At 39.9% G+C, this 21,589-nt stretch overlaps 2 protein-coding genes across 3 annotated transcripts in view; both read right to left on the reverse strand.

Annotated features, from left to right (window-relative positions):
- Positions 1 to 2,592, reverse strand: part of LOC140205170 (uncharacterized) — a 56,371-nt gene extending 53,779 nt beyond the window's left edge. Inside the window, exon 1 of one of the 2 annotated variants that reach the window (XM_072272464.1) lies at positions 2,290 to 2,592. In XM_072272464.1, coding sequence (XP_072128565.1) covers positions 2,290 to 2,365 — 76 coding nt within the window. In that variant the 5' untranslated portion in view covers positions 2,366 to 2,592. Of the gene's footprint in view, positions 1 to 2,157 lie in introns of both variants that reach the window. The other variant, XM_072272465.1, reaches the window with a different exon arrangement.
- A 17,464-nt stretch (positions 2,593 to 20,056) lies between these two features.
- The window catches only part of LOC140204681 (vascular cell adhesion protein 1-like), a 35,368-nt gene continuing 33,835 nt past the window's right edge, over positions 20,057 to 21,589 (reverse strand). The window contains exon 14 of the mRNA XM_072271372.1: positions 20,057 to 20,375. Within this exon, the coding sequence (XP_072127473.1) occupies positions 20,170 to 20,375 (206 nt within the window). The 3' untranslated portion in view covers positions 20,057 to 20,169. The remainder of the gene's footprint in view (positions 20,376 to 21,589) is intronic.

Raw genomic sequence — 21,589 nt, forward strand, 5'->3', positions numbered from 1 at the left:
TTTTAAGGTGCTTGGAAAAAAGTACCGAGGAGACGTCAGGGGTAAGTTTTTCACACAGAGAGTGATGGGTACATGGAATGCACTGCCAGTGGCAGTGGTAGAAGCGGATACAATAGGGTCTTTTAAGAGCATCTTAGGTACATCGAGCCTAGAAAATTGCAGGGCTATGCACTAGGGAAATTCTAGGCAGTATCTAGATTAGGTAACATGGTTGGCACAACATTGTGGGCCGAAGGGCCTGTAATGTGTGGTAAATTTCTATGTTCTATGTGGGTGCCTGTAAATTAGGCATTCATAACCTGGAAATGCCTGTGTATGTCTTTTGAGCCTGGCACATTCATTAATGTTACTTTTATGAAAGTTAAGAGGTTAAATTGTTTCAAGTTGGCCTGGGCTTGGATGATTGATGTGTTAGGCTTGGGCTTTGATGTTTGCTTAAAATAATTAAAAAGCATTCGATGAGATAGATAAATCAAGATTGAAAATAACTTTAAAATTAATGCCTGGCCATTCAGGTGATGTCAGAAAACACCACAGCACCTCACGTATAGTGAAGAATAGCCATCCACCAAAAAGGCATTGAAGTTGAATAGTAAAGAATATGTCAGAACTGCTACCAATAGTCCTTGGACCTCCAGAAAATAAATAAGTCTGGAAATGGAAAATATAGCAAATCTCAGTTAATAGTAACCAGAAACCCGTTGAAAGTCCTTTTTGATTCACTAAGGTCTTTCAGGGAAGGAAGTACACACAAATTTATTGTGTGTGTTTCACACAAGCATAGAGCAACTCAAATAAGGATCAATTTCACTGTGAAGAAATGACACAGTATCAGCGTTCCCTTGGTGTCACAAGCACGAAAAAATATCCAATCACAAACAAGCAAATATCTGCAGATGCTGAAAATCCAAGCAACACACACTAAATGCTGGAGGAACTCAGCTGGCCAGGCAGCATTTATGGAAAAGAGTAAACTGTCTACGTTTCAGACTGAGACCCCTCAGCAGGACTGCAGAAAAATAGGTGAGGGGTCAGAAGGTGAGGGGAGGGGTGAATAAAGAGCTGGGAAGTTGATTGCTGAAAGAGATACAGGGCTGGAGAAGGGGGAATCTAATAGGAGAGGACAGAAGGCTATGGAAGAAAGAAAAGGGAGAGAAGTACCAGAGGGAGGTGAAAGGCAGGCAAGGAATAAGGTGAGAGAGGGAAAAGGGGATAGGGAATGGTGAAGGTGGGGGGGGGGGAGGGCCATAACGGGATGTTCGAGAAATCAATGTTTATGCATTTAGACTGGAGGCTACCCAGATGGAATATAAGGTGTAACTACTCCAACCAGAGTTTGGCCTCATAGCGACTGTAGAGGAGACCAGAGATTGATGTTAGAATGGAAATGGAAAGTGGAATTAAAATGGGTGGCCACTGGGAGATCCCACTTTTCTGTTGGACAGAGCGTAGGTGCTCGGTGAAGCAGTCTCCCAATCTATATCGGGTCTTACTGACATAGAGGAGGCCACACCAGTAGCACCACACAGTAGATGACCCCAACAGACTCACAGGCGAAGCATCGCCTCATCTGGAACGACCTCTGGGGCCCTGAAGGGAGGAGGTGTAGGGGCAAGTATAGCACTTGTCCCTCCCCCAAGCTTCTAACTGACTCCTCATCTTTTTTTCCTCCAGTCCTGCTGGAAGTGTCTAGGCCCAAAACGTCAACTTGTACTCTTTTCCACAGCCTAGCCTGCTGAGTTCCTCCAGCATTTTGTGTGCTTTGCATGAAAAACATCCAGTCTTGTTGTTTCTTTTTAGTGTGGAGGAAAGGGACAAGAGAATATGAAATGACCTAAGGTATATGAAAAGCTCAAGTATCTATAGGCCATCCATAAGATATTAGATGCAGACAAGCCTTAGTTATCCATGTGAACTTTACAAGCGAGTAAATTTAAATCAGATGACACCATTGGAGCAACTCCTGAGACCTACACTGACCTTGTATTTCTCATGTCTTACTGATCTCCTGGAAAGGGGGTTAAATGTAAACAACGAAACCCAATTCGGTACCTGCCCCTAGTCAATGACCTCGGGAGCACCCAAAATCGGGAAGGGAAAACATATAGAAATGTTTCCATACACTTAAAAATATAGAAACCGATATGAGAATCTAACCTGTGACTTAGTGAGAGATTCGCTTTGCCCTAATCGTGCCTGTAAGTCCCGGAAGTCCATGCAGCAGCCTCGGCATAACCCTCAACCCCGAAGCCTGGATCACTGGATCAGAGCCCCCGTCCCTCGTTTTACCTGAAAGTCGGAGCAGAGCCAAGAGCGTGACCACCCGGGGTACGAGGCGCGGCGAAAGTTTCCCGGCGCAGGCCATGGCCTCTTAACTTTCCTGCATTTCTCCGTGTGAACGCCTATCGTGGGCACTTCCTTTCTTTCACTTTCGGGAGGGCGAGGCGAGGCGCTGCGCCTGAGCAGTACAGTATAGGTGAGGGTAGAACCTTGCGCCACCATTTTCATCGTCGGCGGGGCGAGAAAGCCGAGGCAACCCGGACATCGATGAGCTTTCATCCCACGGGTCCAGAACACTTAAAACTCAGGATGCCGTGGGACGCTGTCTGCATTACTGCACATACACTAATGACTGCGCAGCTTCAGAAGACCGACCAGGTCAGAAAGAGCAACAACTCCTGATCAGCGCCCTCCTCATTGGAACACAGTATCTCCCATCGCTGCTCCACTCTCATCCGCTCCCTTTCTGTTCCCATTCCCTCCCCTCAATTTCAACTCCCGCCTCCCCTCTACCTTATGATGTTTTTTAATAATATATTGATTTTTTTCAGCAAACCTAGCAAATCAATTGGTGACGTAAGAGGCTGAGACAGGAATTAAAAAATGGTAGATTTGTTTTTCTTGTCGTACGGGCTGAGGTACACTGAAAGCACTTGTCTTGCATACCGTCCATACAAATCAATTCATTACAACAGTGCAAGATGAAGCAAACCGGTGGAGGAGCTCTGCGTCTCACTTGGCATCTGTAAATGAAAGTAGACAGTCGGCGTTCCGGATCGAGACCTATCATCTGGACGGTCCACTTCCCTCAGCTGATGATGCCTGGTCTGCAGTATTCATCCAACTGGTTGTTTTTCGCTGCAGATACCAGTTTAAATTTGAAGGCTCTTGTGCCTTCATATTTAAACTGAGCCCTGGAACCAGGGCCTGGGGGATTTGAAGGGGTGCACAGCAAGCATCACCGGATGAGTCGGATACCTTATTATTTCCAAGTCGCTGAATAGCAGATTAATGTCGTTTTACTGTAGTGTGCTTATTGGAGCTGTAGGGTCCTGATAGATGTCATGCTGGAGTATTGGAATAAGTGGATAGTGGCAGTATTGGCGTAATTGATAAAACAACATGCAAGTCATTAAGTCAAGCCTCATCGGTGGGAAGAGAAACAGATTTATCATTCAGGTTGAAGGCCCTTCTTCAATGACCCCAGTTTTACACCATGGAAGACCTCACCCACTCTCTCTGCAGCTTACCAACCATCTTTCCTTCCTGTTTTCAATGAAAGATCAATATGAAGCATACTTTTGCTTCTCTTCCACAGATGTCACCTGACCTGTTGAGTATTTCCAGTGTTTTCTGTTTTTATATTAGTTTTCCATTGTCTGCAATTTGGCTTTAATTAAGATTTTCAGAGATTGTAACTATATTGGTTTTAATTTTCCCAAATTCCCTGGAATCAAGAAAAGTTCCACTGGGTTTGAGAAGCAAAAAAAATCCAACTCCTTATTTCCAAAAGGGAGAGAGATGCAAAGACATAAACTCTGGGCTAGCTCAACATCTGACACAGGGAAGTTACTAAACGGAGAAGCTATTATTAAAATGTTCTAGCACACCCTTAGATAGATGCAGCGATTTTAAGAAAAGTCAGCGTGTTTCTGTGAAGGGAAAATTATGTTCAACTAGTTCATTGATCTCTGGATAATGAGGAATTATTTATTTTTATTTCTCTAGAGATACAGTGGGGAACAGGCCTTTCTGGCCCACTGAGCTATGCTGACCAGCAATCCGCTGATTTAACCCCTCGCCTAATCACAGGACAATTTACAATGAACTATTAACCTACAACCTCTTTGGCTGTAGGAGGAAACTAGAACACCTAGAGGAAACCCATGTGCACTGGGGAAGAATATACAAACTTTCTTGCAGAGGACACCGGAATTGAACTCAGAACTCTGATGCCCCAATCTGTAATAGTGCCGCGCTAACTGGAATGCGATTTGATATAAAATATTGTACTTATACTTTCCAGGACACTTTTTAAGTGTTATTATTGAAAATAAAAGATAATGATGCATGTGGTTATATTGACTTGGATGGAAGATCGGCTCACTAACAGGAAATTGGGTAGACTACGTAATTAGGTTATTTTTCTATTTGGCAAGATACAGAGAGAGGAGTGTTACATGGATTTTTACTGAGGCCTCTGCTTTTCATATAACAGATGAAGGGACTAAAGGTGTAGTTGCTAAATTTGCTTTTGACACAATGAAAGGCACAAAAAAATTGTAAAGAAGTCAAAAAGAAGCTATAAATTGATGCAGATAGATTGTGGTAATTATTAATCTGGCAAATGGAGCATAAAGTTAAAATATTTAAATGTTAGTATGAAAAGAAGCATAATGAGAGATTGCAGAGCTGAGGGATAAATTACTGGATGTGCATGAATCCCAACCAGTTCATATCCAGTTGCAGGAAATTCTGGAAAGCTTACAGAATATTATTGCTTATTAATAGAGGAAATTGCATACCAAAGTAGGGAGGTTATGTTTTAGCTAGATGATGCTTTAGTCATCTGGAGTACTTGTACAGTACTGGTCTCATTAATTAAGGGAATATATTGATATATTGGAAGCAGTTCAGACAAAATTTACTGAACTGATACTGGAATAAGAAGGTTGAAGAAAGGTTAGACAGTCTGAGATAGTATCTGCTGACACTTACAAGGATGGGGGACTTGATTGAAAGAAAGAAAATCCTGAGGGTGATCATAGGATGAATAGAGGTTTCCTCATATGGAAGAATATAAACTATTATATAAATATAAACACAGTTAAAAATAAATGGATGGCTAAATAAAGCTTGTACATGGTGGAAATGCTGCTTTATTTTGCATCCCAGGGTGGGAATTCACCACTCCCTCAAAGTTCTTCGTGATAAATTCTACTCTATTGCTGCAAATTTTACAAAGTGAAATAATGGGGCCAACATTGTCTTTGACCTCCACCATCAAACATTAGACAATCTGTCAGTGTCTGTCTCCATTTATCATTAATCTGCCCCAGTCTTTCAATTCCACCACTGCTTCCCTCCCTTACCTGGCACTACCTACCTGTCATTTTACACCCCTCAGGTGCACCAATCACTTGGGAGTCCTTTCAGACCACTCCCCTCACCCTCTCCATGCTGAATGTTGGTGTAGGTTTTCCACCAGAAACGTAGATAATTTCCTTCCTTCCACCGATGCTGCCAAACATGCCAAATTCCTCCAGCAGACTGTATGTTGCTGCACATTCCAGCATCCGCAGTCTCTTGTTCTTCCAATCTGCCAGTGGGTGTTCACATTGTTTTTGCAATTTAAATGTTTCTTAAAAATATGACTCAAGTCTGGAATTAACAACAATGTTGTATTTTAAGTATAATTGATGTAAACTTGATTGGATCATTAACTTGTAAGGAAAATGCATGATCTGTTAAAAGAAAACATGAGCATAGTTTATTTTAATGATTACCAGATACTTGAAGGGAGCAATGCAAGAAAACCTTTCCCTCCTGCTTCCCATGCATTTGAGCCCCCAGTGAGTTGTAGCTAGAGCTGGTAGTACATCAACAATGATTTGCTACTTCAAGGGCCTTTTACCAGAGACTTGCATTCATGTCATACATTCAGCATACCTCCCAAAGTACTTAACAAAGAAATGTTGACACTGCTTCACATAAAGTAATATTACATCAAACAAACAAGATTTAGGAGGCTTGAAACAGGTTAGAGTGGTGGAGATGTTTAGGGAAAGAATTTCAGATCTCAAGCCTTACAACTCGGAGGCTCTGAGATCCACAGTTATGAAATGCTTTCTGAGGCCAGTAATGGCATGCAATGCATTAACTACAGCCTCCCAGATAAACTTGACCCACTTCAATTGACCTTACACTGCCAGAACCTATCTCTTTGGCCTTACATTCATCACTAGAGCATTTCAATGGTAAACACCTACTTTAGACTATTACTTATTGATTACAACTCTTTCTTCTGTACTATAAATCCAAACTCACTAATCTCCAAACTCCAAGATCTGAGACACAACACCTTCCTTTACAACTGAAGCCTCAACTTCCTGACCAACAGACCACAAGTAGTAAGGATAAGCAGCAACACCTCTGTCATGATCATCCTCAACACTCGCACACCACAGCCCCCTACTGTATCCCCTGTACACTCATGATGTGGCCAGCTTATGCTCTAACTCCATCTCCTCCATTTATATACAGGCCTTGAACAACAATCCAGTAGCATGCACCACGGTCCGTTTCCGATCAGAACATCACAAGGTGAAAACAGGCGTCAACCCGTGTGTGTTCAATGTTTACGATCTGTAGAGAGAGAAATAGAGTGATCTGATCCTCATGACGAGGACCACTTACCTGAGGACGATGCACCTGTTCAAGAATCTCCATCTGCTGCAACACTTCCAGGAACCTATATTAGATTGGGTTGTTTATCTGTCCCACCACAATGATATATACCATCGCCTAATAGCTTAGGGCAAGTGACTAAAGAGGCAGAATAATCCTTTCACTTTGCCAGAGCATTCAGGTAGTCTACCCCGACCTCCATTAGATTTAGTGTTTTTTTTAGTGAGTTCTAATGTTGAAAACATTTCAAAAAAATGAGACTGCTCTTAAAGGGGAATTGGTGAAAAAGGGAGAAATACAGAGAGAGAGAGAGAAATTGTTAAAAACAAAGCAAAAGATTGTCATAATGGCAGTTCTTTTGGATGTTCGTGTAAGGGGCATAAGTTACGTGCTATGGGTAAAATGAACTGAATCACTCAGTATCAGTGACTATAATTTCAATGCAGTTCTATAGGCAAAAAGTACATAGTTTTTCTCTTATTTTCAGGAAAGGGAGAGGTAGTGGTAGTTAATAGTATTATTCCTATACCATTTCCACATGGGAGGAGTTCACATACTGTACAAGCTTGGATAACAATAAAGTTCAGTTGAGTTTCCTACAGACTGACATCCCGGTGAGCTCTGCACTATCCCTCAGTAACAAACACAACAGGTCAGACAGCATCTGGAATTTAGTGAGCAGTTTTTTTCTTCTTCTTTATTAATCTTTTTATTGATTTGAAGAAAACATATACAGACAAGGGGAGGATTATCTCAAATATATATATCAACAACAATATAAACAAAAGATGAAATAGATACTATCATAATCATACGTAGTAATAAGCAAATATGCAATATATAATAAAAAATGACAACTGATTCTCCTCTTAGCAATTTCTAAAGAGAGGAAAAAAACTTGAAATTTAAAATGAGGGGGAAAAAACCCACTGCACTAAAAAAAAGGACTGGGCAGTCCATTTGGAGAATACAACCAAGAAAAAAGAAGACTTTCTGATCGACTCTAAAACTTTGAAAAAAAATAAAGTAATTGGAAGAGTAATAAATCAAATCAAATGAAAATATAAAAGTTCGCCATATTTGCTCAAATTTAACGGATGTATCAAATGTCCAACTTCTTATTTTCTCTAAACTTAAACAGGACATAATGGAGAAAAGCCAATAAAAGACAGTAGGTGGATTAGAATCCTTCCACTTCAATAAAATGGCTCTCCTGGCCAATAAAGTCGAAAAGGCTATCATACATTGAGTGTAAACAGGAATACTGTATTTCCTGCTTCCAATGGGATAGTCCCAAAAATTGCTGTAAGTAAATGAGGTTGTAAATCCAAATCAAAGAATTTTGATAGCATTTTAAAAACATCTCTCCAAGAGTTATCTAGCTTTATAGAAGACCAAGACATATGAGTTAAAGTGGCCACCTCAATATTACATCTGTCACAAATAGGATCAATATTGGAAAAAATACGTGCTAGTTTATCCTTTGACATATGAGTCCGATGCACTACCTTGAACTGTATCAAGGAATGATGGGCACAAATAGTTGAGTTACTAACAAATGAAAAACATTACTCCATTGATTATCTGAAAATGACTCTTGAAATTCTGATTCCCAAGCACGTTTAATTTTATCATTAGATATAATTTGTGACTTCAATAACTGTTTATAGATTATAGCTTTCAACCATTTTTGAAATGGTTTAAACTGAAAGAGAGCATCTGTCAAATTAGGTGGATAAACAGAAGGGTAATTTGGCAACAAACCATGTAAAAAATTCCTAATTTGTAAATATCTAAAAAAGTGTACATTGGATAAATCATATTTATCCACTAACTGAGAAAAAGACATTAAACAATCCCCTAAAAACAAATCTGAAGAAGTTATTATTCCCTTGGTTTTCCAAACTAAAAGGGCCTTATCCAAAATCGATGGTTTAAAAAAAATAATTAAGATGGATATTACTAGAAAGAATAAAATTATTTAACTCAAAAAATCTATGAAACTGAAACCAAATTCTTAATGTATGTTTAATAATGGGATTAAAATCTTGTCTACTAATCTTAGAAAACTAAAAGGGAAGAGGAGCTCCCAGTAAAGAAGCCAAAGAGAACCCCTTCACCGAGTTTTCCTCCAAATCCAACCGTGAAGGACATTCATGTATATCTGAGTAGTGAATCCGAAAAGTAATATATCAAATATTAATTGCCCAGTAATACATTCTAAAATTTGGCAAAGCCATACCACCATCCTTTTTAAATTTCTGCAATAAGGGTTTACTCAATCTAGGATTTTTATTGTTCCAAATGTAAGATAAGATTATAAAATCTATTCTGTCAAAGAACATTTTAGGAACAAAGGAACTGCCTGAAATATATATAAGAATTTCGGTAAAACTATCATTTTAATAGCATTAATTCGACCTATTAATGATACTGTCATAGGCGACCATTTAGAAAGCGTTTGTTTGGTGTATTCAATTAATGGAAAAAAATTATATTTATAGAGGTCCTTAAAATTTTTAGTAAATTTAATACCAAGATAGGTAAAGTAATTTTTAGCAATACTAAAAGGTACTTTATGATTTGGATCTGAGTAACTATTAATAGGAAATAACTCACTTTCATGTAAATTTAATTTATACCCAGAAAAACTACTGAATTCAGAAAATACAGGTAACATAGAAGGAATAAATTTCTTAGGATCTGAAATATAAACTAACAGGTCATCTGCACATAATGAAACCTTATGTATTTTGTCCCCTCTCTTAATACTCTGGACAGTATTAGAATCTCTAAGAGCAATAGCAAGGGGTTCTAAAGCCAAGTTAAATAATAAAGGGCAAAGAGGACATCCCTGCTGAGTACCCCTATATAATCTAAAATAGGGAGATTTTTGATTATTAGTTATAACCGCAGCCATAGGGGTATGATAGATCAATTTGATTCTGGAAATAAATCCTGGGCCAAGATTAAATCTTTCCAAAACCTCAAATGAGTAGGACCACTCCACCCTATCAAAGGCTTTCTCTGCATCAAGAGAAACAGCACATTCAGGTTCTTTAGATGGAGAAGAATGAATAATGTTTAATGATCTTTGAATGTTAAAATGTGAATACCTATTTTTAATAAATCCAGTTTGGTCATTGGAAATAACAGTAGGGAAAATACTCTCAAGTCTATTAGCCAAGATCTTCATCTTTTTTAGGAATTAAGGAGATTGAAGCCTCATAGGAAGTTTTCAGTAGAGTCCCAGAGGATATAGAAGCAGCTAAAATTTGACGTAAATGAGATGTCAGTGTATCGGTGAAAGTCATATAAAATTCCACTGTACATTCACCCGGTCCCGGAGCCTTAGCTGATTAAAGAGAGGATATAGTCCTTGCTATTTCCTCTTGTTTAATAGGTGCATCTAATGTATTCATATCTTGAATAGAAATTTTAGGTATATTCAATTTTTGCATTAATCTATTCATAAAAGTAATATTGTCTGAAAATTCTCATAAAGATTAGAGTAGAAATCCATAAATATCTTATTAATTTCATAAGGATCTACTGTTTCATTTCTATCGGGTCTTTGTATTTTAGGGATCTGTCTTCTAGCCATATTTGCTTTTAACTGACCAGCTAATAATTTGCCCGACTTGTCTCTATGTAAATAAAATTGGTGTTTGGATTTAAGAAGTTGGCTGTTCAATGGGATAAGTCGAAAGCAAATCATGCTGTGTTTGGAGTTCCACCCTTTCCTTAAAGTGATCTTCATTAGACATTACAGAATAAACCTTTTCTATTTCTTTAATCCTATTAGTAATCAGTAAAAGTTCTGCCTTAGTTTTTCTTCTTAAACCTACTGAGTATGAAATTATCTGTCCCCTAAGAAAAGCTTTCATCGAATCCTAAATAACCAATTTTGACATTCCCTCAGTTGTATTTAATTCAAAAAATAGGGAAATTTGCTCGTTAATAAAATTTACAAAGGTTGAATCTTACAACAATGAAACATTAAGTCTCCACTGAGGTACCTGAATATTATCAGAAAACTTCAAAGTTAGTTTCATTGATGCATAATCCAACAACCCAATCACATCATATGCACACTCAGCAACAGAGGGCACCAATCACGTGTCCAGCAAAATATAATCAATTCTTGAATGTTTGTGGTATACATGTGAAAAAAAGAAAAGTCTTTTTCTTTAGGATTTTTAAATTTCCAAATATTCACCAAACCGTATTCTAATAAAAAAGAATTAACAGAAGTCGCAGCTTTATTAGGAAGCGACGGATTGGTGGACGAAATGTCAATCAACAGATTGAGCCAACAGTTAAAGTCACCTCCCATAATCAACTTATATTCATTTAAATTCGGCAACAGAGGAAATAGCTTCTTAAAAAATTCAGGGCTATCTATATTAGGTGCATATACACACACCAAAGCCACCTTTTGACCACATAACAGACCAGTGACAATTAAATATCTTCCAATTAAATCAGAAACTGTATTAAAATGAAGAAAAGGGATTTTAGAATTAATAAAAATAGATACCCCTCTTATTTTATTTACTGAAAGGGAATGAAATAAGGCTCCCTTCCAAAATAAAAAAAAACGATTTTCATCCTGCCTGCGGACATGAGTCTCCTGCGCAAAAATAATATCCACATGAAGGGTTTTCAATTTCTTAAAAATCTTTCTGCGCTTAATAGGTTGGTTTATACCATTTAAATTCCAAGATATTATGTTAATTTTATTAAGATCCATAATAAAAATTTAACTTAAATATTTTATAAAGTAAACTAATGTGCAGGCATAAACTAAATCTGAAGAAAGGGCGAAGCCTGATTCAATCAGAAAGAAAAGCAAGATGATTGACAAAAAGAACCCCTCAGGAATGCCCAGACAAAAAAAACTAGTCTAATTTAACTAATCTAACTAATCACTTTCCTCTCCCGGAAACCAAGAAACCATCCAACAGGCGAACGGCATGCTATTCTAGTAATGTTTAACCCCTGTGAGCAGTTCTGTGCCCCTTATTTAAATGGCCCTGAAAGAAAAGATATATTTGCACTGGGGAGAGTCCGGAGGAGGTTCATGAGAATATCCTGGAAGTGAACGAAAGGATTAACGCATGTGGAGCATTTGTTGGCACTAGACCCATACTCACTGGTTTAAATGAATGAGGGGAGAATATTGAAAGTCCAAGATAGAGTGATGTGGATTGTATGTTTCATTAGAGTCATAGGACCCTACAGCATAGAAATTGACTAGATGGGCCAAAGGGTCTATGTCAAAACATTAATCTACCTAGTCCCATTGAACTGTCCCTGGACTATAGCCCTCCATACCCATCATCCATGTACCTGACCAAATTTCTTCTAGATATTGAAATCAAACCCACATCCACGACTTGTGCTGGCAGCTCATTCCACACTCCTACCACCCACTCTGTGAACAAGTTCCCCCTCATGTTCCCTTTAAACATTTAACCTTTCACACTTAACACATGACCTCTAGTTGTAGTCTCACCTGTCCTCAGTGGAAAGGGTATGCTTGCATTTATGTTATTTACACCTCTCATAATTTTATATACCTCTATCAAATCTCCCCTCAATCTTCTACGTTCTAGGGAGCAAAGTTCCATCCTATTCAATCTTTCTGTATAACTCAGGTCCTCTAGTCCTGGAACATCCTTGTAAATTTTCTCTAAACTCTTTCAATCTGACTTACATCTTTTCTGTAGGCAGGTAATTAATACCGTACAGAATACTCAAAATCTGGTGTCTGATACAATTTCAACATAACATCCCAACTTCTGTACTCAAATACATTGATCTATGAAGGTAAATTTGCCAAAAGCTTTCTTTATGACCCTATCTATTAAGGATCTGTATTCCCCAGATTCCTCAGTTCTACAATACTCCTCAGTGCCCTACTGCTGACTGTATAAAATGTACCCTGGCTACTCCTTCAAAAGTGATGTACCTGACACTGTAGATGTACTGTGGAGAGCATTCTGACAGGCTGCATCACTGTCTGGTATGGGGGCGGGCGCTACTGCACAGGACCGAAAGAAGCTGCAGAGGGTTGTAAATTTAGTCAGCTCCATCTTGGGTACTAGCCTACCAGGTACCCAGAACAGCGGTGTCTCAGAAAGGCAGCATCCATTATTAAGGACCTCCAGCACCCAGGGCATGCCCTTTTTCTCTCTGTTACCATCAGGTAGGAGGTACAGAAGCCTAAAGGCACACATTCAGTGATTCAGGATCAGCTTCTTCCCCTCTGCCATCCAATGCCTAAATGGACATTGAACCCTTGAATACTACCCCACTTTTTAAATATATATTATTTCTGTTTTTTGCATGATTTTTAATTGATTCAATATATGTATACTGTATTTTCCTTATTTTTTTCTTCTTCTATATTATATATTGCATTGAACTGCTGCTGATAAATTAACAAATTTCACAACACATGTTGGTGATAATAAACCTGATTCTGATCCTGATTCTTGTTTGCGTTTAATTCCCTCTGCCATTTTTCAACCACTTTTCCAACTGGGCCAAATCCTGCTGCAAAATTTGATAGTCTTCCTCACTTCCCCAATCTTGACGTCATCCACAAATTTGCTGATCTAGCTTACCATGTTATTATCCAGATCATTGATACAGCTGTCAAACGACAGGGGGACCAGCACCGATCTCTGCAACACACCACTAGTCACTGGCTTCCAGTCAAAGAGGCAACCATCTACTACAACCCTCTGGCTTCCCCCGTTAAGTTAATGTCTAATCTTATTTACTACCTTATCTTGAATGCCAAATGACTGAACCTTGTTGCCCAACCTCCCATTTGGGAACTTGTCAAAGGCCTTGCTGAAGTCCCTGTAGACAATATCCACTGACTTGCCTTCATCAACTTTCCTGGTAACTTCCTCGACAAATCTTATAATTGGTTAAGCACAACATACCACACACAAAGCCGTGTTGACTATCCCTAATCAGTCCCTGTCTATCCAAATATTTAGATATCCAGTCCCTATAAATAACTTTACCACTACTGATGTCAGGCACACTGGCCTATAATTTCCTGGGTTATACTTGGAGCCTGTCCTAACAATGCAACAGCATTAGCTTTTCGACAATCCTCCGCCACCCAACTCATGGTAAGATGATTTCAATATCTCCGTTAAGGCCCCTGCAGTTTCGGTGCTAGTCTCCCACAGGGTCCAAGGGAACACCTTGTCAGGTCTTGGGGATTTATCCAACCTAATTTGCCTTACAGGGTCCATGACCTAACTACCGCTTTTCTTCACCTCTACTGACTCTCTGTCCATCTTCCAAGAAAATACAGATACAATAAAACCCATTTAAGATCTACTCTCTCTCTTCCGGCTCCACACACAGATTACAACTCTGGTCGTCCAGAGGACCAGTTTTGTCCATTGCTATCCTTTTGCTCTTAACATCTGTAGAAGTTCTCAGGAATCTCCTTCTCTTTATTTGCTAGAGCAACCATGCCTTTTCATAGCCCTCTTGATTTCCTTCTTATGTGTTGTCTTGCATTTCTTGTACTCAATTACCTCATTTATTGTGACCTGCCTATACCTGCCATGCACCTCCTTTTTCTTAACCAGAACCTTAATATCTCTCAAAACAAGGTTCCCTAAATCTGATATCTATGCTTTTTATTCTGACAGGAGCATACAAACTCTATATTCTCAAAATTCACTTATGAAGGCCTCAAACTTATCAAGTACACCTTTGCCAGGAAACAACGTATCCCAATCCACACTTGTCAGATCCTTTCTGATACCATCAAGATCTTGAACCTCAACATGAGGACCAGATCAAACCTTTTCTATAATTACAACTTACTCTTTTCATGACAAATCTCCAACATCACAACTTTTAAACAAAGTAAATCTCATTCAATCACTTATCAAAGTATTTGCAAAAGTAATCAGTTCTTCCAGAAAATCAAAATCAGATCCTTTGAATGAAAAATAAACATATACATCCAACTGTTTTAAATACCCATACGTTTTGAAACATTTCATTCCTGTGCTGATTCTTCGATCTTGGTTGGTTTTCCATCTCGTTTCTTGGTTCGTTGGATGAAATAGTGGGTCATCCACAGAATGTCGATTCACAATACTTGCACTCAAAAAACCTGACCAAATCTCTTCATATGATTTAACAGACCCATTACTGTTTACACTGTGGATACTACTCTCTACCCATATCATCTCAATATAGTCGTAGCTTCAATAACTCTTTTATCGATATCATCTCTCCTCCATGGGTTTCACACTGATGATTGCCTATACGTAGGGTAGAGACACTAACTACTAATTCCACTTTTAACAGTTTTTATCTTTAGTTACTTTCTATAGTTTGCTGCATTTCTGTCACTTGTCCAAGCCTCGTTAGCAATGCCTAGTTCTCGCATAGCCCTTTCTTCAAGTTCTCTTTTTAAAAATTCGGTAATTCTCATCTTCATCCCTCCACAGTTTTCTGACATTACATCTTTGGGCTTAATTAACCTGAGTTACACTTCTGTTTCCTGCAGCAGCCTGTGATCTCTCTACTAATTTGCTCCTCTGAATCCCACAGACTGTTGGGTGGCCTACAATATAATCCCATTAACTTGGTCATATATTTCTTCTTCCTCAGGTCTACCCATAAGCCTTCACTAGAAAAGCTATCCAGCCTGTCCTGTATCCTGTACCCAGCAGTATTCTGGGTGACTGTGTCCAGAGTGAAGGATGCCATGAAGATGGGCACTTCCTGGATGCTAAACAGTAGGTACTGGAATTGCGGTGCCCATGGCTAATACCCCCCTAACCCCGCAGGATAGGATGGCTGCTGCTATCTGAGGTACATGGTACTGCACATACACCAATTCAATAGCCTGAATGAGCAGAAAGGTCCTGAATGATAATCCAGACATCCCATCTCTCCCGGAAGTTCCGGGAGTCTCCCGTATATTAATAGCAGCTCCCTGATGCCCGCAAATTATATACAATATCCCGGAAATGAGAGGGAGAGGGAGAGCGAGAGCGAGAGCAGGAGCAAGAACGAGCATGCTGATTGGTCTCTCTTTGTGCTAAGTAGGCCTATCAGTTTTCTCTGTGGGCAGGCTTTACTGTCGACCTCTGTCTCTCCATCAGTTCAGTTTCGTGTCCTGCACCGCCATGGCAAAGTGTTACAAAAAATGAAAATATAAAATGCACTTCACCTCAGACTACACTAAAGTGTACCCCTGCCTAATAGGGGTCAAAAATAATGACAGTGTTGCTCGCTGCACTGTTTCCAACAGTGACTTTTCTATTGCCCATGGTGGGTTAAATGACTGTAAAAGATATGTTGAGGTGAGTTTAACAGGTGCCATTCGTTTATTAGCATAGCTAACGTTATTTAAACTAGCTGGCTAGCTGCTGAGGAGCTACTCCATTGATGTCCTACGTGGTGAGGCCAAACTCCCTGTAGATGTGCTGAAAGTTGTAATAGAATTAAAAAATGACTCCATGATAATATATAAGTACATACTGTATTTTACTCTCACATTTTCTGCATATACCCAGTTTACAGATTACAGATTAGACAAAATCACTAAACAAAGTATTACATAAGACAGTATAATAAGGATACACCTTATGCTTTTATTTCTTTTAGGGACCACAACGTATTACAGAGAGTAATCGCAGGGAAGGCTGCTCAAGTATTTCACAGTTCTTTTCAGCAGAGCCACATCACAGTACAAGGAAAGTTTGCAAATGAAATAGAAAAGCTATTTGCATTAGCATTGAGATTGCCAACAAAATGCTCAACAAGGAATATATATATATGTGTGTGTGTGTGTGTGTGTGTGTGTGTGTGTGTGTGTATATATATATATATATAGATAGTTTCAGGGTGGGATGTCTGATAGTCTTTCCCCTGTATGGTACAACCAGGCTGTCCCGGGAAATGATATGCATGGCTTTTCTCATGGAGACATTACCAATGGGACAGCCTCAGCATTCAAACCTACAGAGGGTGCACTGAGCAAAGTGTCAGCTGAACTGATGCCTGTTCAGCTGGTGGCCTTGCAAAATCGGATGGCCTTGGACGACGTATTTGCAGTGATAGGTGACAGCTGGGCTGTGATTGGTCAGAAATGCTGCACCTACATCCCCAATGAGTCTGGGAACATTACTCACCTGGCTGATCGTATCCAGCAGTCAGTAAATAAGATCAGGAAAGTAGGGGTCCAGCTTCATAACTACTACTCCCCAGATGGTTTTTGGAGCACTGGGAGGCTGGTGGACTACTCTCACTGGGTAGTAACTGGTTGATTGTTAGTTTTGGGTATTATTGTTATGTTTTGTGTGTAGTATAGCGAGGCGCCCATGAGGGTTATACAAGCCTTTGGGCCGAGCATCAGTGTTGTGGCTTTCGATGGGTAGAATGTTGCAGTGTCTTACCTGCTTATTGAAAGCCGCAGGCCTGTGTGGCTCGCTGGCGTAGAATGGAAGGAGAAACTGAGTTAGTGTTTCAAGCTGATGACTCTCCATCAACACTATAAAATGTTAATGGTAATAAAAAAAATGCAGAGGATGGAAGAGTAAAGGAAACAAAATGGAGGTTCTATGACAGGGAGAAGGCCAGAAGAGATTGAGTGGTACAATTATTGGCAGATTAACTTGACAGACTGCAGTAGTTTTGAGATACGAGAAGAGCGAAGCTATGGTAAGAGATACGGGAGTGTTCCTCTGGGGCCAAGGTGCAAAACACAGTACCAACAGTCATACACAGCACTGGAGGCAGCACACTACCACCGGCTACAACAGGCAACAACACAGCATGAGGTTTAGTGTATGTTACAACTGAGGACACACAGCTCCCCATGTCTGTCCTACCAATAAAGCAGTGAATCAGACTTGTAGCATTACACGCTACCAATATCCACCAGCGGCTTGCGATTATAAGAAAAATGACTGAGACAATCACTGGCTGTTAGACTGCACACTGCCTTCATGCACTGACCCCAATGCCTCTCTATAACAGGCAGCAATATGATCACACCAAATCCAGCCCCTCTGCCAACATGCAACTTGCTGGTGGGGTAGACTTGCAGTGTCTGAAGTTCCTAGTGTCCAGCAGTGCCTTGCAATCATTAAAAAAAAAGTTAAAAAAAGGCCTTGTGGACCTGCTGCGTTCGAGTGCACTGCCATCTTACTGAAAACATGTCTTTATTACCTACTTATGAAATGACCTTGTAAACAGAATATGTTTGTCAAATTGGAGACAAATGCTAATATCAAACAATAATTCATTCACAAATGCTAGATGTAATTGTTAGGAGGCAGTCACATTCATATACACAAATTATAATTTCTAGAATTTGAATACATTTCATGAAAATATATTTTAAGAGACAATAAAAAATGACATACAATGTACATTCATGCTTTTATTGCCCCACCAGAAATTCATCCAAGATTTTCTCTTCCAATTCTCGTGGTGCAACCCTCATTTCCTATTCCCATATCTGAATCCAATTTTACTACCAGTTGTTAACCAGCACACAATTCTCAGTGAATGGTATATTTGATCCTTTTCTCACCGAAATTTCCAAGTACCAGATGGCCTACCAAATCCCACTACATCATATTTATCAGCAGTTTCCTTGATCTCTCTGTAAAAATGAGAGAACTTCAGGACTTGCATACAAGCACAGATTATTCAGCTATATTGGGGCCACAGCTTTAGTTGATATGATTCTAAGCTTCGGCTAACACATGAAAGTTTAGACATTTCACATACATACTTGTGTAACAAGGCTCAATAATTTTGCTGCCCAAACTGACATAACATATACATGTAAATCTTAAAAATTATATTAATATACAACATTTATCTATCATCTTCAAATGTGTTCACATGCAGATTGTCTAATATTTAATTACTAATGTCTAAAGTGCTTTAAAAAATGAAAACACCTCTCAGTAAACAGTACACATAATTCTTTGATGCAATCAAGCTTTCTGGTGTGACAATGCTGGATTGTAGAAATCCCCTTTCTGGTTTATAATAGAAAGTCAGAAAAGGGGTTCTGCATACAACAGGGATTGTTACATCCTTGGTACTAAATGGTCTGTGACTGCAATTCTAGTCCATTATACTGAATTCCAACGACCTTAACATTAGTTCTAAAATGTTAAAACCTTGTAATAATGAAGGGCTGGAGATGCAAGCAGGCCAGGCAGTGTCTATGGAAAAGAGTAAACAGTACATGTTTCTGGCTGAGACCTTTCATCAAGAGTGGGGGGAAAAAAGAGATCAGAGTAAAATGGCTGGGGGAGGGGAGGAAAAAGTACAAAGTGGTAGGTGATAGGTGAAACGGAGAGGGGGAGGGGTGAAGTAAAGAGCTGGGGAGTTGGTTGGTGAAAGAGATAAAGGGCTGGAGAAGGGGAAATCAGATATGAGAGAATAGAAGACCATAGAAGAAAGGGAAGGGGGAGGAGTACCAGAGGGTGGGGATGGGCAGGTAAGGGGGATAAGGTGAGAGAGGGAAACGGGATTGGGGAATTTCTAAAGGGGGAGGGAGGCAGGAAACAATGAAGGAGGGACAATTACTGTAAGCTTGTAAATCTTTTTTCGAGAATCCTCTTGCCCATGATATTCCTTTAAAACCTTCCAATCCAGGTACTCATCCAAACACTTAAATGTTTTTATTGTACAAGTATCAGACTGTCCCACAGGTCTCTTTGATACTCTTCCCCTCTCACCTTAAACCTGTGCTCTGTATGTTTTTGATTCCTGTGTGCATTGCCCCTTCATTCCTCTCAATAGATGCTGCCCAGCTTGCTGAAATCCTCTAGCATTTTGTTGTGTTTCTAGAAAATTTACAAAATTGATCAATGCATCTGATCCACCTGATTAGCTGGGGCAAAGGGAGGAGAGAGGCATTGTTCCGTAAATGCACTAATAGTAGTCACACTTTCGTGCAAATCGCATAAGAGTTCAACTTAACTGTAATAAATGATTCAATGGATTTGTCCAGCAGATCGACACAATTACATCATAGTGGCTTAATGTGTCAGATCAGACAACTCCTATTGTACACAAGCTCTTGGGACACATCTGCCATCCTCAATTAATTTCTCCTTACACCTACAACTAAATCACTGTCTGCCTCACAATTATGCAACTTTTGTGACTTAAATAAACAGTACGTTAACTAAACTGGATTAATTTACCAATCAGAATGGTGAATGGATACTGGATGGTAAACTGCAAAAGAACAATGAAGTTGACAGTAAATTATTTTATTCTCAGTTATAATTGAAGTGCAGTCTTCAATTAAAAAGGATTCCATGCTCACTCCTCCAGAAAATACTATATAAATTCAAATTAATATCAAGTCATACTGTTTCATATGTTCTTCCAAATTAAATTCAATTTGAACTTGGATGTGACATTTATCATTTGCTTTTGATGTATAAGTTAGCTCAGTGGTGAAACTGCTAGCATTTTGAAATAGCTTGTTTGTAACAAACTCCTTTTCACAAAAGGATAAGCATCTCTGTACCAGAAGATACGAGCCTCTTCGAGGGCACATCTTTTAACATCGCAAGAAAGAGTTACTGGTTGACCAATTTTAGGACTTTTTGTGGGGCACTTTATTTCTGAAACCTTCTCCCATACATCTGCTGAAAAAGAGAATTTACAATAAATAAATGTGAGAACCTTAAAGGCATTTCAAAAATAAAGACCTATGTGAGTCAATATATATCACTGCACTCCCAAAGGCCTTATCTTAATTCTTACAAATTTAAATGTTTACACTAAATCACCATTTGCCACCTGAACTACTGCAGTTGGGTGGATATGGAATATCATCCAGATGAAATATTTGCTGTCATGGCATAGAATCATGGAATCATACAGCAGAGGAACAGGGCTTTGTCTCAATTCATCAACACTGACCAAGATGCCGGAAGTTAGACACATCTGCCCACATTGAATGTATATCCCTGCAACACTATCTAAAAGCCGGACCACACCGCATCCAATTTCTCATCCAGGCAGTGTACGATGTGCTTCCAAGCCCATCAAACCTGCACACATGGGGCAAGGCAGAGTCATCTGCGTGCCCACTGTGCTCCAAGCGAGGAACCCTGGAGCACATCCTCAGCGGCTGTGCAAGGGCACTTGGTGACGGACGGTACAGGTGGAGGCATGATCAGGTCCTGAAGACCATCGCTGAAGCCGTCAGCGCAGGAGTTGAGTGGGCGAAGCGGTCCCGACCCTCCAAACAGACCATTGCCTTTGTCAGAGCTGGGGAGCAGCCAATACCTGCCAAAAGAACATCTGCAGGCATTCTGACCTCTGCAAGGGACTGGTAGCTGTTGGTGGACCTCGAAGGGCAGCTGAAGTTCCCCAACCATATCGCAGCCACCACCCTGTGACCAGACATTGTCCTAGGGTCTGAGTCGACTAAGCAAGTGGTGCTGCTGGAGCTGACAGTCCCATGGGAAGATAGCTTGGAAGAGGCCTTTGAAAGGAAGCTCTCCAAGTACACAGGACTGGTCAGCCACTGTCAGCAGGCTGGATGGAGAGCGAGGTGTCTCCCAGTGGAGGTTGGTTGTAGGGGATTCGTAGCCCATTCTTTAGTTACAGCCTTCGGCATTTTGGAAATCGAGGGAGAGAGAAAGAGGAGAGCCATCTGCAGTACCACCGATGCGGCAGAGAGGGCCTCAAAATGGCTGTGGCTCAAAAGGGGGGAGCCATGGAGTCATAAGTAGCTATCCATCTGGACACAAGCTGGGGTCTGATCAGCCCCAGCTGGGTCACCTGGAGGAGGTTGTGTGATGTTGAAAGACCCGAAACACCCAATGATTCCAGGATCATCACTGAAGATGTA

This window comes from Mobula birostris, chromosome 11 (assembly GCF_030028105.1).
Source record: "Mobula birostris isolate sMobBir1 chromosome 11, sMobBir1.hap1, whole genome shotgun sequence".
In the NCBI taxonomy this organism is placed as follows: Eukaryota; Metazoa; Chordata; class Chondrichthyes; order Myliobatiformes; family Myliobatidae; genus Mobula; species Mobula birostris.